Source organism: Homarus americanus, unplaced genomic scaffold, assembly GCF_018991925.1.
Source record: "Homarus americanus isolate GMGI-L3 unplaced genomic scaffold, GMGI_Hamer_2.0 scaffold36188, whole genome shotgun sequence".
Lineage (NCBI taxonomy): Eukaryota > Metazoa > Arthropoda > Malacostraca > Decapoda > Nephropidae > Homarus > Homarus americanus.
In genome coordinates, this window is record NW_024718183.1 from 6016831 (window position 1) to 6031837 (window position 15007).

A 15007-nucleotide genomic window follows, 5' to 3' on the forward strand; every position below is an offset into this window, starting at 1 on the left:
TCTTATGAAAAGCTGGACCAATCTATTAAAGATTTAGATTTGTTTTCTTCTGTTAAATGGCCGCACCATTATACATCATAAGGTATAATGTCTACCTCTTTCACCGCCCAGAAAATATGATTTAATTGTACCAAGTTGACAAACAGTACAGAAAATTTAGTTTTTGTAGTTCGTTTGTTTATTTATGCCCATTCCTTCTGAAGTAATCATGATTGTAATCATGATTATACATCATGTACTCGTAATTGATTACATCCATTTTTACTGTAATCGTAATTGTAATCATAAAATTATCATGTAATGGTAATCGTAATCAATTATATTACCGATGTAATCTCCCCATGTCTGCCTATAGCAAACCTATCCACCAGTCACGATCGTCATTACTCGATCAATACCCATTCATTCATAAGTAGTGATACTGTGACGGTGCCGTTTGGAGACACGGGTTACCACAGGGGCTGCAGCAACACATTTCCCCAACTGTACTTCATTGAAGCAGGATGTCATCGCCCTGCTTGTTTGTTTATTTTGCATTGGTTCATCACGGTACAGTGTGGCAGAGTAATTGGTAATGTCCCGAGTCCTAGTGTGGAGCAGCTAGTGGGTTACTCCACCACCCTGGCAGGACGCTCGTCTACCTTTATATTTGGGTGTAAATAACAGACATCACGATGAAAATAAACTTCTTTATTTCGAATTCACTCAAAATTATAATCAGCCCTGCTAGGAATACCTCTCTACAGGATCTTTATTATCATCAGTTAAAACCTATAAAATATAAGTAAAATCTATCAAAAAATTGCTCTGGGACGACACGAGTCACGAACACTTTCATCTATGCTAAAACAATCTACAATAATCTATATCACCATCACAAAAATTAAAAAAGAAATTAAAATTTCATATAATCAAAATAATTGGTAACAAAATATATTAAAAAATAAGAGAAATCACAAATAATAAAACTTTTAAGACTTTCTATAAAACTGGGCAAAGGAAAATACCTCAAGATCTTCCTTCTTACTTCCACTACAACATTAACAACTTGTAAGCAGGAAGTTTCACAGCACTGCCCTAAATAACTCTCCATTCAGTTATACAAACAAAATCTCTTCCTTAATAGTTACAATCATCTATTGTGGCATTTATTTGTTAATATATCTACAAAAATATACTTGTCTATGAATGTGAGGAAGCTATTGACAACTGGAGAAGCAATAGTAAATACTTATTACAGGGATGAAACCCTTATTATTAGGTACTTAAACCATATTTTCAGGTATACAGCATTTATTCAGGTATATAAACCTTAATTACAGGTGTATACCCGTTATTTATGTATATAAACCTCGTTATCAAGGAATGTATCCGTTATTTTGAGAAGAATAACTTCTGTTTTAGGTATATATCCTTATTCTTAGGTACAGGTATCTCCCTCCCTCTTTAAACAGCTCGCTTGGAGCAACAGTACACAGGGTTGGCCTAAACCTGGGTTATATCTCTGCTCATTGTTGACGTCTGGACGAAGATATTGAAGAGAATTCTGTGATAATGACATTAAAATGAGACGACATATAACCCACCACTAACTGTGTTCCATTATCTTAACACATCTCTCACTTCATATTAATTACATCTCAAATTATTATTATTCGACTATCAAAAGATTCTGAATTAGGAAGAAGTTTGTACTGGCACTATCTAGCAATAAGCGAATATATATATATATATATATATATATATTATATATATATATATATATATATATATATATATATATATATATATATATATATATATATATATATATATATATATATACTTCTTACAATTCGCTTGTTAAAGGTAGTTTAATGGAATATCAAAGCAATGCTAAAAATAACACTTGTCCACGTTGAGGGGTGAGTGTTGTACACCTGTGATCATGGTTTCTCGAGTCAACCAGGACAGGCTATGGGAAACTTGTGTATAAAACCTATACATTGACGAAATAAATGGTTTCAACAAGAGGCATTTTTATGACCAACTACTTAAGTTTTCTCATGCCTAAAATGCCCAGTTTGCAAAAAAATATATATAAATCCATAAAACTGATTTATGTACCTTTTGAGGGGAGTAGAATATGTTACTATGTTACATACATAACACAGATGGTATATGGATGGAGGAGAAGGCACGCCATTTGTTAAAGGCAGAGCAATACTCTAAAACACAACCATGACAACAATCACAGGACAGCGATCAATAATTACAGTAAAACTCGTCGCTCACAAGGACCTACACAAAGAAGTTTGAAATCGTAGAAATAAAATATATATTTACATAAAACGGATGAACTTCTATTGCCCATAAAATTGTCATGTGTAATTATAAAATAATATATACTGTATATAAACGGATTAATTTCTAACTAACAGCGTCTCTCCTCACGAGACATCTGACGCTGGATTGTCGATGCCTCTCAAGTCTTTCAAATTCTTGGAGTTCTTTGTGTGTGGCGAGCTTGGTGGGGGTCTGTAGGTGTCGATGGCGGGGGAGGAGGGCGTGGGAACATTGGGGCTCTCCTGCGGCGCCACGTACAACCACCACGCCACGAAGAATAGCACCGTGGACAAGGACTTGAAGATTATGGAGATGCCCATCATGTACCTGTCGGAACGAGGCCCAATTATTACACAGGTAGAGTTTATGTCCCTCGTCACTTGTCTCTCTATCATAAGTTCATGGATTAACAGGTGAGAGGGATGAGGAAGAAGAGGAGGAGAGGAAGAGTTGGACGAGGAAGAGAAGGAAGAGGAGGTGAACAATGATGATGACGAGAGACAGGAGGAGAGGAAGAGGAGGAAGGTTAAGTGAACAGTGCTTTTTTTCAGTTGTTATTGAAAGAAGTAACAGTACAATTTCTGAGGTGAAATAAACTACAGACGATCAGTAACTCCCACTCGCCTGCTCGTATACTCCCACTCGCCTGCTCGTATACTCCCACTCGCCTGCTCGTATACTCCCACTCGCCTGCTCGTATACTCCCACTCGCCTGCTCATATACTCCCACTCACCTGCTCATATACTCCCACTCACCTGCTCATATACTCCCACTCACCTGCTAATATACTCCCACTCGCCTGCTAATATACTCCCACTCGCCTGCTCACATACTCCCACTCGCCTGCTCATATACTCCCACTCGCCTGCTCATATACTCCCACTCGCCTGCTCATATGCTCCCACTCACCTCCTCATATACCCACTCACCTCCTCATATGCTCCCACTCACCTCCTCATATGCTCCCACTCACCTGCTCATGTAGAAGTTATCATAGCTCATGCAGGCGCCGCCCTTGCCACAGGTGGACTGCCACAAGATGCAGGTGTTGTCTATGAGGGCCCCAAAGAGGATTGGCCCAGGTATGGTGCCCAAGAGGCGGACCACAATCCACTGTAGACCCAGGGCGAAGGATCGATGAGTGTCCGGCACACACCTGTAACAACACACCGTTACAACCTCCCGAGTTAACACATCCCTAACATTGTTATATACCTTCCTAACACACCATAACACTGCTTTAAATCTTCCTGACACAACATAACACTTCATAACACTCCTCGTTGAGAACATAATGGTGTTGACTTAATATGTAAAGTAATAACAATAATAGCGGTAATTATAATGGCAGAATAGTTTTGTATATGAGTTCCATCAAAAATAATCACATGAAAGTTTACGTACAGTGATTCTACTCAACATATGTTAATATTATGCAAATTAAAGAATGAAACTGCATATTTTTACAATTTTACATATTAATCATTGCGTATTAAGAATTTCTAAGCAAATAATTTATCTGTAAGAGAACTTATTTTTACTACACAAAAAGTTCTTCGGGGTGTATCATCATTTATCACTTACAAACTTAGAAATAAATACAAGGCTACATGGTGGTGAACACTACAGGAACACCCTTAAGTTGTTGCGTTCATCTATAAAGGTTAGGTTAGCTCTGAGTGACAGGTGTGCACGGTGGCTGTTGAAGCGTCATGCATGGTGATGGGTGTTGCTTCTTACTGTACACATGACACTAGTTGTACTACAGAGTGGTGACCGAATAACACTAAGAAGTAAAGAAGCAAATAAGTGAATAAATAAATACATTAGATACAAAATAACTCCAGTATTTTTAAAGGTAATGACTCACCTGAGATGAATAATACCACATTCAATCGAGCGGTTAATGTACTGACTAATACCTGATCACTGACGCCATGAATTCGTGTAGTTAATGTGATGTGAACTAAACTGTGTTAGTCACACCTTAACCAGGCATTGACTCGTGGTGTTTAGATTATGTATCACAATGACATTCAAGGATGAGGTGTGTCCAGTGATCGTCAGGGAGTGCTTAGCTCAGTTGGATAGGAAAATATTATCGTGTGGATTTTATCTGAATGTGTGTGAGTGTAGCTTGACACCGTGATGCAACAATTGTGAATATTATAATGTGGATTTATATATAAGGTGTGGGTTACTGTGAGCAGCTTACCGTGGGTTTATATATAAGGTGTGGGTTAATGTTAGCAGCTTACCGTGGGTTTATATATAAGGTGTGGGTTAATGTTAGCAGCTTACCGTGGGTTTATATATAAGGTGTGGGTTAATGTGAGCAGCTTACCGTGGGTTTATATATAAGGTGTGGGTTAATGTGAGCAGCTTACCGTAACGTTCCAGTGAGCGCAGGTAAACTTATGATAAACGTGAGAATCATCACGACGAAGAATATGACTAGGAAGATGGGCATGAAGGAGCAGGGTGCTGGGCATTTCCCCCGGAGGGCCGAGTCCCTGGCGAGGCGCGCGTCGCCCATCCCAGGGCTGATGGATGGAGTTGGTGTGTGGGCGGGGGAGGCCAGTCTCAACACACACTCACACTTCGTAAATACCTGGGGACAGACACAAACACCTACACAAAAACGAAAATTAAGCACCACTAGTGTGGACTAACTGCACTAGGCTTTATTACTAGTTTAGAGAGGAAAACATCAGAACAAGCTGTGTGGGCCACTGTCTTGGCGGCCAATGTTTCACTGACGTGTTACTGTAGCTAAGAAGCAGAAATTGATGCTGTTCTAAACTTAATGGCAGCTTTATGCGGCTATATACATAAAGTTTTTAAAAGGTTTAAATGTAAGTAAATCGTAAATCATAAAACATACCAGAAAGTATATCATTATAAAAGCTTATTAAATCTAAAAGTTTAACACAACACCAGGTGCGTCTTAGTCAACTCCTGGGTCCTGTGAGGCGCGTGGACTGTAGTTCTTCCCCAGCCACTAACTACAGCACTAGCAAGACCGTCTCTAGCATTTCAGAACCTAACTTGAAATCATTTTGCCAGGGATGGTTGGCAGCTGTCCATACTGTATGTAAACATCTCAAATATATACAAAGTGAAGTATCCATTGATGTGTGAAATTGAAAAGGTCAATTTTCCATCAGCCAGTTATGTCAGGCACAGGTATGAGATCCTCAGTTTGTTTCACCAAGCAAACATTTTCTCTGTAGTATAAATGACCAAGTCAAGTTCTGGATCATGATTCTCAAAGATAAATAAGTCAACTTTTATTTTCATCAATAATTTTCGATGTGGGAACTACTGAAAAAGTTATAGAATAAATGGGAGATTGTTGACTGCTGTTGCGAGTTTTAAAGGCAGACTATCTCGCCACGTTAACAGAGGATGTAGTCAAGATAACATTGTGTTCAGATGATCATGTGACCAAGAAGTGAACAAGATTTTTTAATTCTCAGCCACTGAAATTATGGGAATCTACCCAAAGACTTCTGAGAGTGAAAATAAAAATTAGATGAGAGATCACATCCAGGTAAGGTCTCAATGTAATTTCGAGTCATTTTAGCAGCCATCTTAATGTCGTAGCTTAAGGTAGGCAATGAGATGAGTTCTCATATCGGCAGTCTGATGGAAAGTTGCCGTACGAATCTTTGAGAATCTGAGTAGCGGGTGGCATAGTGAGGTCGGGCTGATAGCGTGAGGTAGGGGAGGAGGCCGGGCTCTACCTGAGTGTGGCCTGTAGGTATGGAATCTTATCCATGATAATCGTGAAGAGGAGGGCAGAGAAGCCGATTATGATGGCTGGGAGGGCGCGGCACCTGGACGGGCAGCTGCTGCCCACGCCTTCGTAGGACACGTTCCTGACACTGTCACTCATCACATCCCACAAACTCGATTTCTCCACCTCCATGCAGGTACACCCACTGTAATGCTGTGCAACCCAATACACTGTACACATCTACTGCTGAACAGCTGTCTACATTATATACACCCACTCTGGTGCAGCTGAGTGTATGGTGCAGCTGCGCTACTCTAGATATGACACTTCCCTCTGATGTTTTTAACCTCTGTATAAGTCACAACATTTTATTACAGTACAGAATGCCTTGACCAGAGCTGTGGCGGAGTGACCAGCTCTGTGCTACCATAGACAATAACGTCCAGTTAACTATGGGGGTCATACCACCAACTGATTGTTCGGTAATCCAGGTCTTTACCGAGAGACAAGATTTTTCCTGGACACTTGTAGCTACTCCCAGCAAGACGGACATAAGGACAGATCTAAGAAAAAGCTACTTGAGGTGACAAGAGCTGAGACTGCGGTACCTTGAGCCCATCTTGGCCTTTCTCCATGCCGGTACAGCCGGCGTGGCACGGGGAGAAGTACGTGACGTTGTTGGTGCCACAGATGGGGTCGTACGCCATGTCTCGACACCCACATTTACTGTTGCAATCCGATGTCAGGTTGGGTATGCTCGGCGTCAGTGATCTGATGGACATATACAAGGTTAGTTAATGTGTTCACCGACCTTAGTGATGTATACTTGCTGTATTCACGTTTTATATTCATGTATTCATTGACACACATATTATAATTATGCCTTTAAAAAGTTTGTGGCAAACTTACGTGTTGCTGTATTCGACATTGACCCCTGCGAAGTCGATATTGGGACAGGAGATGACGAAGGTGAAGCAGGAGAGGAGGCAGAAGAGGGAGAACACGATACACATCTTGAGGATTCCAGAACATCTCAGCTGGAGCTTCTTCACCAACCACCCCCCAATAAAGGTGCCGCCCCCTCCAGCCGGCACCACCACAAACCCTGTCAACACATGTAAACAACATCTGGTGCCAAAACTTCTGCCATCATATCAACAAACATCAGGTGATCCATGTTAACACATTAACACCCATCAGCTAACATCATGAACTCATAACACACGAACAAAAAAAAAGCTGATAAACTTAACTCAAGCATCCACTGTTTAGTGATATGATAATCCTCTAGGTGAGAAAGCCGTGACAGAGCTTCTGCCTGGCCACAAAATAAATACAAACAATGGGCATCATTTCGGATAAAAGTCAGCTAAATTTTAATAGAACCACATGACCGGTAGAAATATAAACACGGGGTCGACTCCGTGCATGACTCACCTACGATCAAGGCAGCATAACTGGCCGGGATGCTGAATTGGTTTTCTATAAACTTAGGCATAAAGGTGGCGAATCCTGTGAGGAGGATGCCCTCGGTGGCCCCCGCCAAGGAGAGCGCCACGAAGGTTGGGTTATACGCCAACACCTTCACCGCCTCCGGCAGGTCCTTCAGTCGACCGAATCCACTTGACCTGCTTACCGACGACACCCCCGACCCGTAGGCCTCCGACACTCTCTCTGCCTTGATGGCCTTGGCTCCTGCAGACACACAACGGCATCACACAACTTTGTTCAGTTGTTGTTAATGAGTAGATGAATCATTCGAGGTAAGTGCCCTCTGGAGCCGTTTTAAAATACTTAAGCACAACTGTCAATAATTTTAAAAATAAATTCAAACACAACAATAAATTAATTTTTTGTTCTGATAAGTAAAAACATAATTTTTAAACGAATTACAGGTATTTTAAATACATGTCAAGAAATAAATGACTCCTGTACAATTGTGTTACGTACCATCGGATTTCTCTGGTCGTTCACTCAATACCATACATATAATATAAACCGACGAGTTAGAATATGGTTTAAGCAAATGTAGCCACAATTGTCTCGCCTGAGATTTATCGACGATCTGATCTAATAACAAACTTAAAAGTGTTACAGCCAAGACATTTACTGTCATAAAAGCCATGCCTCTCCCTGTACGGGAAGCCAAATTAAGTATATCAGTAAATGCTTCAACAATTCTATAAGGAGGGACTAACCAGGCAGGTGGGAGGGGAAGGCCATGACAGGCCAGGAGATAAGGACAGAGATGGTACCAGACACCAGGAAGCCTATCCACCACCCGCCCAGCCACAGGTCACTGTTCACACGGAGACCAAATCTGAAGAAAAGAATACATATAATGAACACATTTCATGATTTAGGTAATGACTTCAGCTCTGTTCTCATCAGTGTGTTTCAATACTACATCTCTAACAACATAGTCTTCCCTCATAATGTGGCGGACACAAGTGGAGTCTTCCCTTACTACATCATCCACATAGTTTTAGTCTCAACACTGTATCAACACGTGCAACAGACGGTCAGCAATTCTACACTCTGATCTATCATACAAGTAAAATACCTCGCATGTATCAACTGTGTAAATGGGACACAAGTTAACAGAAGCAAAGGGGAAAGTAGAATAGATGAAACAAGACCAAGGTCCACGTGAAGACAACATACAAGTATAAACAACGGGAAAATAATATCTTCTGAAAGGATATTGAGAAGCTTGAGTTAACATGACAGAACATTAATGAGGGGAGTTTGTAACCACAGAAGAAAATATAAACCTCTTTTCTTTCTCGACTTTTATTTTAGAGCTGCCAGTTGTTTAATATTTCCTCATATGAACCCAAAAACAAATAACTAATCCGAAAGGAAATAATTGTAGAAGAAACTGCACTCAGCTACCTGAAGACGGAGCACAATAAACACACCATAACACGTACTTGGCGGGGTCGACGGAGGGCGAGTCAATATACACATTGAGAAACTGTCCCCCCAAGAGGTAGCCTAGCGCCGGCCCCAGCACCGCCATCGCGTAGAAGATACCTGGGTACACAACATACCTGAGTTAATTACTGTGTTTATACCTGTAGAAATCATATTACCTCTCTCTTAGTGTGTTTGGTCTTCTTCCTCGTATGTTCCTCGTCTTGCACAACACCCTACACTCCTCCCGGTTGGCACTCCCCTTACTCTCATTCTCCCTCACTCACACCTCTCCTCACTCACACCTTCCCTCACTCACATCTTCCATCACTCACGCCTTCCCTCACTCACGTCTCCCCTCACTCACACCTTCCCTCACTCACACCTTCCCTCACTCACACCTTCCCTCACTCACACCTTCCCTCACTCACACCTTCCCTCACTCACACCTTCCCTCACTCACACCTCTCCTCACTCACACCTTCCCTCACTCACACCTTCCCTCACTCACACCTTCCCTCACTCACACCTTCCCTCACTTGTACACAGTATTATCTACCCCGCAGCAGTAACTCATTACAACTCTTGTATAATATGAGTAAATGTGTCACTACCAACTTGTTACATAAAAAATAAATACTTTCCTGTAAGAGAAAGAATTAATAAAGTATTATACATAAGAGTGTATTACTGACACTTGTGGGACAGTGACACATCGTTACCCTTTGTGTTGTATTGATGTAGTTAAACACCTCGGTCCCATAAGTAAGTTTATAGCAACAATTATCCACTTACTCCAGAAGAGATTTTCAGACAAGCATTCTATTGAAACCTTCGTCAGGTGATCTCACACAGGGGCGCCTCACTCACCGAGATACATGGATGACATCTTGGTGGGCACAGACTCGTCGAGGTAGGTGACTCCCAGGGTGTACAGGGGCGTGGCGCCAACACCGTGCAGGAACTGACCCAACACGAAGATGTGGCGGAAGGAGGAGAGCCAGTTCGCTACCGCCACCCCACAGTGTGTCTCCCGCGTGCCCTGGTGGAGGAGGTACAATGTTTTGAAATTATCAGCATACTTTCAAATCTTGCTTAACAATCCTGGGGTGATTTTGGCTTTGTTTTAGTTAGGGTTAAGTTTAATTGTGTGGTCTCCTCTAATAACCTCCTGGAAGTGTTTTAACCCGAGTAAGTGTTCACCCTGGCCTAGAACTTACCTCACGCAGGCAGTAGAGGATGGCGGATGTGTCGCTCCTGCTGGGGCTGTAGGGTGGGGAGCCGAAGTGAGGCAGGTAGAAGACGAAGGAGCCCAGTCCCATAATAAACACACCCCAGCCCAGCCAGCGGGGCTTGGAGCTGCCAGGCCGTGACCCCAGGTAAGACACAGGTACTGAGCACAACACTGACGCCATGTCGTACGCCCCGGCTATCAGACCTGACAGTAACATAACATCCGTCAGTATTATAACTTATCAACAATAATCAAACTCTAGATACAACTGTTGTACAAACTCTGAAGTTACCAACACAAGTTTTAACTCATGTAATTTTAATATTTACATAATTCCTTGATTAAATATTTCGATTATAAATCTCAAAAGTTAACAGAATTCTTTAATAGATATGAACTGTTGCCAAAGTAAGTAATTTTCATAATACTTTATATATTAATTAACTCTCAGTAACATACATCAGTTTAAGTGAACTAAGTGAGGAATGCTTCATGATACACAAGCTGAAGGTCAGTTTCCTCACCTGAGTCAGTTGAGCGCAGGTCGAATCTCTTCTCTATGGTGGTGATACACACGTTAACGAACCCGTTCACAACCATACCTGAGGGGGTGAGGGAGTCCTTCGTTATGTAGGCATAAATAGTACAGTAGAAGGTTCGGGAGGAAGTGAAATTAACCAAAAATATATTGGTAGACCTGCACTGCATATGTATACATTGTATATCTATACTGCCAATGAACATGCTGACCCAATATGAACTTGTATAACGATTTTACTGAATAAATATTTATCTTTCTAAGGTAGAGGTCAGGGAGGTTACTCACCCTGAGCAGCGGCCGCCCAACACAGCCAGAAGAGGACCCACTTGGCTGTGCGGGTTTTCTGTAACTTCTGTGGGCGGAGGCACATCCATCCGCACTCTCCACCATTCTCTTCATCGTCCTCCAACACCAAGTCCGCCCGTGATGATGAGACGCCCACCACGCCCACGTTCGCATCAGGGTCGCTACTCGTCGAGCTCTGAAGGACGGGGAGCAAAGTTATCACTGTTCTCAAGGATGAAGCAAGGACCAGTAGGGGAGAAAAAATAATAAATATATATATACATATATATATATATATATATATACATATATATATATATATACATATATATATATATATATATATATATATATATATATATATATATATATATATATATATATACATAAATACTGTAGGTGCGTGATCTAGGTATATGCTGATAACCACAAGGATACGAAGTATAATTCACATCTTCAGGGTGAGTATATATATATATATATATATATAATGAGAAAAAGAGGGAGAGATCTAGAGGAGTAAATTAGATAAAAATAAATTATCAATATTGCATAAAACAAAAGAAAACGATAATGTGACAAACAGGTAAAGTGAAAGCAATGAACTAAGCAATACTAGTTAGTACATCTTTCACTCTTGTCAGTGTCTCTCTTGTAGACATTTTCAACCTATGCCGAAATAGTATTGCCATTAATTTTCGTGTACATTTTGAAAATGATCAGAAATAATAAACAGGTTATAATACATTTATTGACTTTTTATGTTGTAAGTTCCTTCCGCTGATGTAAGATTAATATTGTATAGTTTGGAATGTTGTGAGGGAGGATGAACGTGACAGCAGACACACAGTGTGTCTACACTTGTGTGCTACAATTAATTAAGAAGGTGGTGGTGATAAAATTACATTTATTGACTCCTGAAAATCTTAGGACTCGTTTCGCTACCTTGATGACCTTGCTGGGTGTGTTCAAGAAGCCGTCGAGCGACCGAGTGTCGACAGAGGGCATCCCGGAGGGACCCACTGCATTGGAAACAAAGCCATTGAGGAGGAGGGCGGCGGGATTGGGGGCCAGCATCTGCCTCATGCGGGATGACCTCATTATCGTTAAGGGCCGCTCTGAGGGCTCCTTGGCGGTCCAGTCGTTAGCTGGCGGATGGATGACAGACCCTGAGCTGGGCAGCGTGATGAAGGTAGGACTCATCCTCTCCTCGTACATGTGTGACATCAGGTCCTCCTGTTGCTCTTGTTTACTGCTATGGTACGGAGAACTTTTGCTGGGTGTTGGGCCGAGGCCGTTGTGACTGATGACGAAGAGGTTCCTTGCCATATTCTGGTAAGGCGGGGTGGAGGGCATGGCAATGTCGGCTGCCTCAGAGTTGGGGCTGCTGCAGCTAGTCACGAACAAACTGAGGCCACTCAGGGAACTCGTAGGGGAGAATAAGGCGATGTTTACACCCGAGTTGATGCTGGATTTTGTCGCCTCATTCGCGATGCTGTGGTTTATAGAATTCGAAAGAGGCCGTAGTGGGGTTGGGTGTGTCTGGGCGGTGACGGGAAGACGCTGGTCAAGTACTTGTGTGGGGTGGAATTTACCAGGTGACTGGAAAAGGGGTTCGACCAAGGCACCACTCGTGGGCTCAACACCCTTTCCCTGGTCCTCATCAATAGACTCTAGAGACAAGTACATATTTGCTTTCACTTGGCAGCGACTTGTTGTGAACGTCGGCATCTGTCACATAACATCAACATTACACATGTTTCTCAAGTTGCAACATTCTCACATGAACTATCGAGAGACCAATACAGTCCACAGCCTCAGTGAGAGTTTCAGAGTCAACCGCAACTTCCATTTCAGTTAATCGTTTAAAAATCTCGTCGAGATTAATACTATTCGTCCCTGTAATGAAGCTCCTCCAGGTAGCAATAGTTCTTTAGGTTTAATATCAACAAAAAAACGCAGCTAAGTTTCCCATGAAGGCAGGAGTCGGTCATGAAGCTGCAAGATAATCGAAGGTGCTGGGAGAGCGTAGCCAAGCAACCAAGGTTCTCTGGCGGCCACCCCAGCAACTGTGTGTGTGTGTGTGTGTGTGTGTGTGTGCGCGCCTCCTCCCCCAGGTATCTGTTAACACACCCCCTCACTCCCAGTATCGCTAACCACTGTTTTATGCTATTCATCTCTGGCAGTATCACATTTTCACCACTTAATTGCCACTTAATAATGCAGTATCATTAGCAGTACTATTAAACTTTGACTTAATAGTTATCAAAGCAGTTTAACCGCGTTACCACTAATATCAGTAGTACCAGTAACACTTATTACCACTTAATTACCACTAATATCATAATTTAGTATCAGTATCACTAATTACTTAATTACCACTTGTTGTCATATCTTTGGAGCGCGGCGGTCGAGTGGATACAGCACTTATCTCCTGTTCCACGTGTCAGTGGTTCGATTACCAGGAACTCTCAGTTCACCCAGCTGTAACTGGTTACCAAAGTTTTTACTACTTGTGGAAGTGAAGGCGGTCGAGAGCAGTACCGGCCATGCTGCCTCCTTGTGTACCGAAGGCTTAGTATACAGTGTGCTGTATCCACACTGTCCTTAACGGGCAGGCATATGTATGGGACACACTTTCACTTTTTTCATCATATTACCACAAGTATCACTTATTACCACTTAATTAACTCACACTTATTATCGCATATCATCACCAGTAACACTTAATACCACTTAACTATCATTATATCAGTGTTACATATTACCACTTACAATCAACATAACCGTATCACCACTTAACTATCACTGTAAAGTCACTACTAATATATGCAAGTTGCTAACTCTGATATGGCAGTATGTGTCTTGTATGAGGGCGTGTGTGGCGTGTATGAGGGCGTGTGTGGCGTGTATGAGGGCGTGTGTGGCGTGTATGAGGGCGTGTGTGGCGTGTAAGGGGCCTCGCTCTCAAGTGAGGGTGGAGGCAAGAGGAGGACCGCCTTCCTACAGTACACTATAAGTATTTAATAAGGTAAATGTCACGCCGTTCACTCTTGCCACAGCCAACAGTGTCGATCCCTACAGGCGGCCGTCCAGTGAGGAGAGACAAGGGGAGAGATAGAGATAAGAAAGAGAGAAGAGAGAGATAAGAAAAAGAGAAGAGATAGAGATTAGAAGAGGAGAAAGATAAAAAAAGAGATAAGAAAGGGAGAAAAGGGAAATAGAGATAAGAAAGAAGAGAAAGGGATGACGATAAAAATGATTGGAGAGAGAGAGAGAGAGAGAGAGAGAGAGAGAGAGAGAGATTGATTTTCTTACTTGTGACTGAATTATTAATGTCACTACCAAGAACTATGTTAATCTTTCCACCAAGAGTCGGTCAACCTGGCTCTGGGAATATCAGGATCAAATATTCTGACAACACAGGCGAAGATATTCAATCCCCCACCCGTTGTCTCACACCCACGCTAAAATTCAAGTGTAACATCATATATTAACCTCCATTCATATAAGACTCACTGATACACACACACACAACAACGGGTCATTTTCCTTACCACTTTTTTTTCTTCACAAACAAGAACCTTCTAACAGTGTTCTCGTCCACTTCATTTTTTACTTAAGAATAAAAAAAAAAAGTTGGAAAATTGAGGAGGTTTTTCTAGGAGGTGAGATATTTTCTTTCTGGAGGCATAGTTTTTGTCGATTGTGAAAAATGTGAGAAGGTAAAGAACTCCAAAGTTTAGCCGTGTGTAGAGAGAGGTATAACCTAACAAAAACCCATCGTGGAGTTACTTTATCAACCCTGACCCACACAATACACGATAGTCACCCACAATTCACCTTAGAGCCATACACAACATATCATAGAGCCCCCACACAACACATCATAGAGCCCCCACACAACACATCATAGAGCCACACACAACACATCATAGAGCCCCACACAACACATCATAGAGCCAC

General features: G+C 41.8%; 1 protein-coding gene across 2 annotated transcripts in view; it reads right to left on the reverse strand.

Moving 5' to 3' along the window:
• Nucleotides 1-1800: 1800 nt before the first annotated feature.
• Nucleotides 1801-15007, reverse strand: part of LOC121859295 (solute carrier organic anion transporter family member 4A1-like) — an 84153-nt gene continuing 70946 nt past the window's right edge. Inside the window, exons 1-13 of one of the 2 annotated variants that reach the window (XM_042356083.1) lie at nt 11987-13113; nt 11042-11237; nt 10740-10817; nt 10202-10419; nt 9852-10023; nt 8999-9101; nt 8264-8385; nt 7503-7760; nt 6975-7170; nt 6674-6836; nt 4714-4937; nt 3300-3482; nt 1801-2652 (exon numbers count right to left, since the gene is read on the reverse strand). In XM_042356083.1, the coding sequence (XP_042212017.1) occupies nt 2430-2652; nt 3300-3482; nt 4714-4937; nt 6674-6836; nt 6975-7170; nt 7503-7760; nt 8264-8385; nt 8999-9101; nt 9852-10023; nt 10202-10419; nt 10740-10817; nt 11042-11237; nt 11987-12772 (2922 nt within the window). In that variant the 5' untranslated portion in view covers nt 12773-13113 and the 3' untranslated portion in view covers nt 1801-2429. Of the gene's footprint in view, nt 2653-3299; nt 3483-4713; nt 4938-6673; nt 6837-6974; nt 7171-7502; nt 7761-8263; nt 8386-8998; nt 9102-9851; nt 10024-10201; nt 10420-10739; nt 10818-11041; nt 11238-11986; nt 13114-15007 lie in introns of those variants that run through there. The other variant, XM_042356084.1, reaches the window with a different exon arrangement.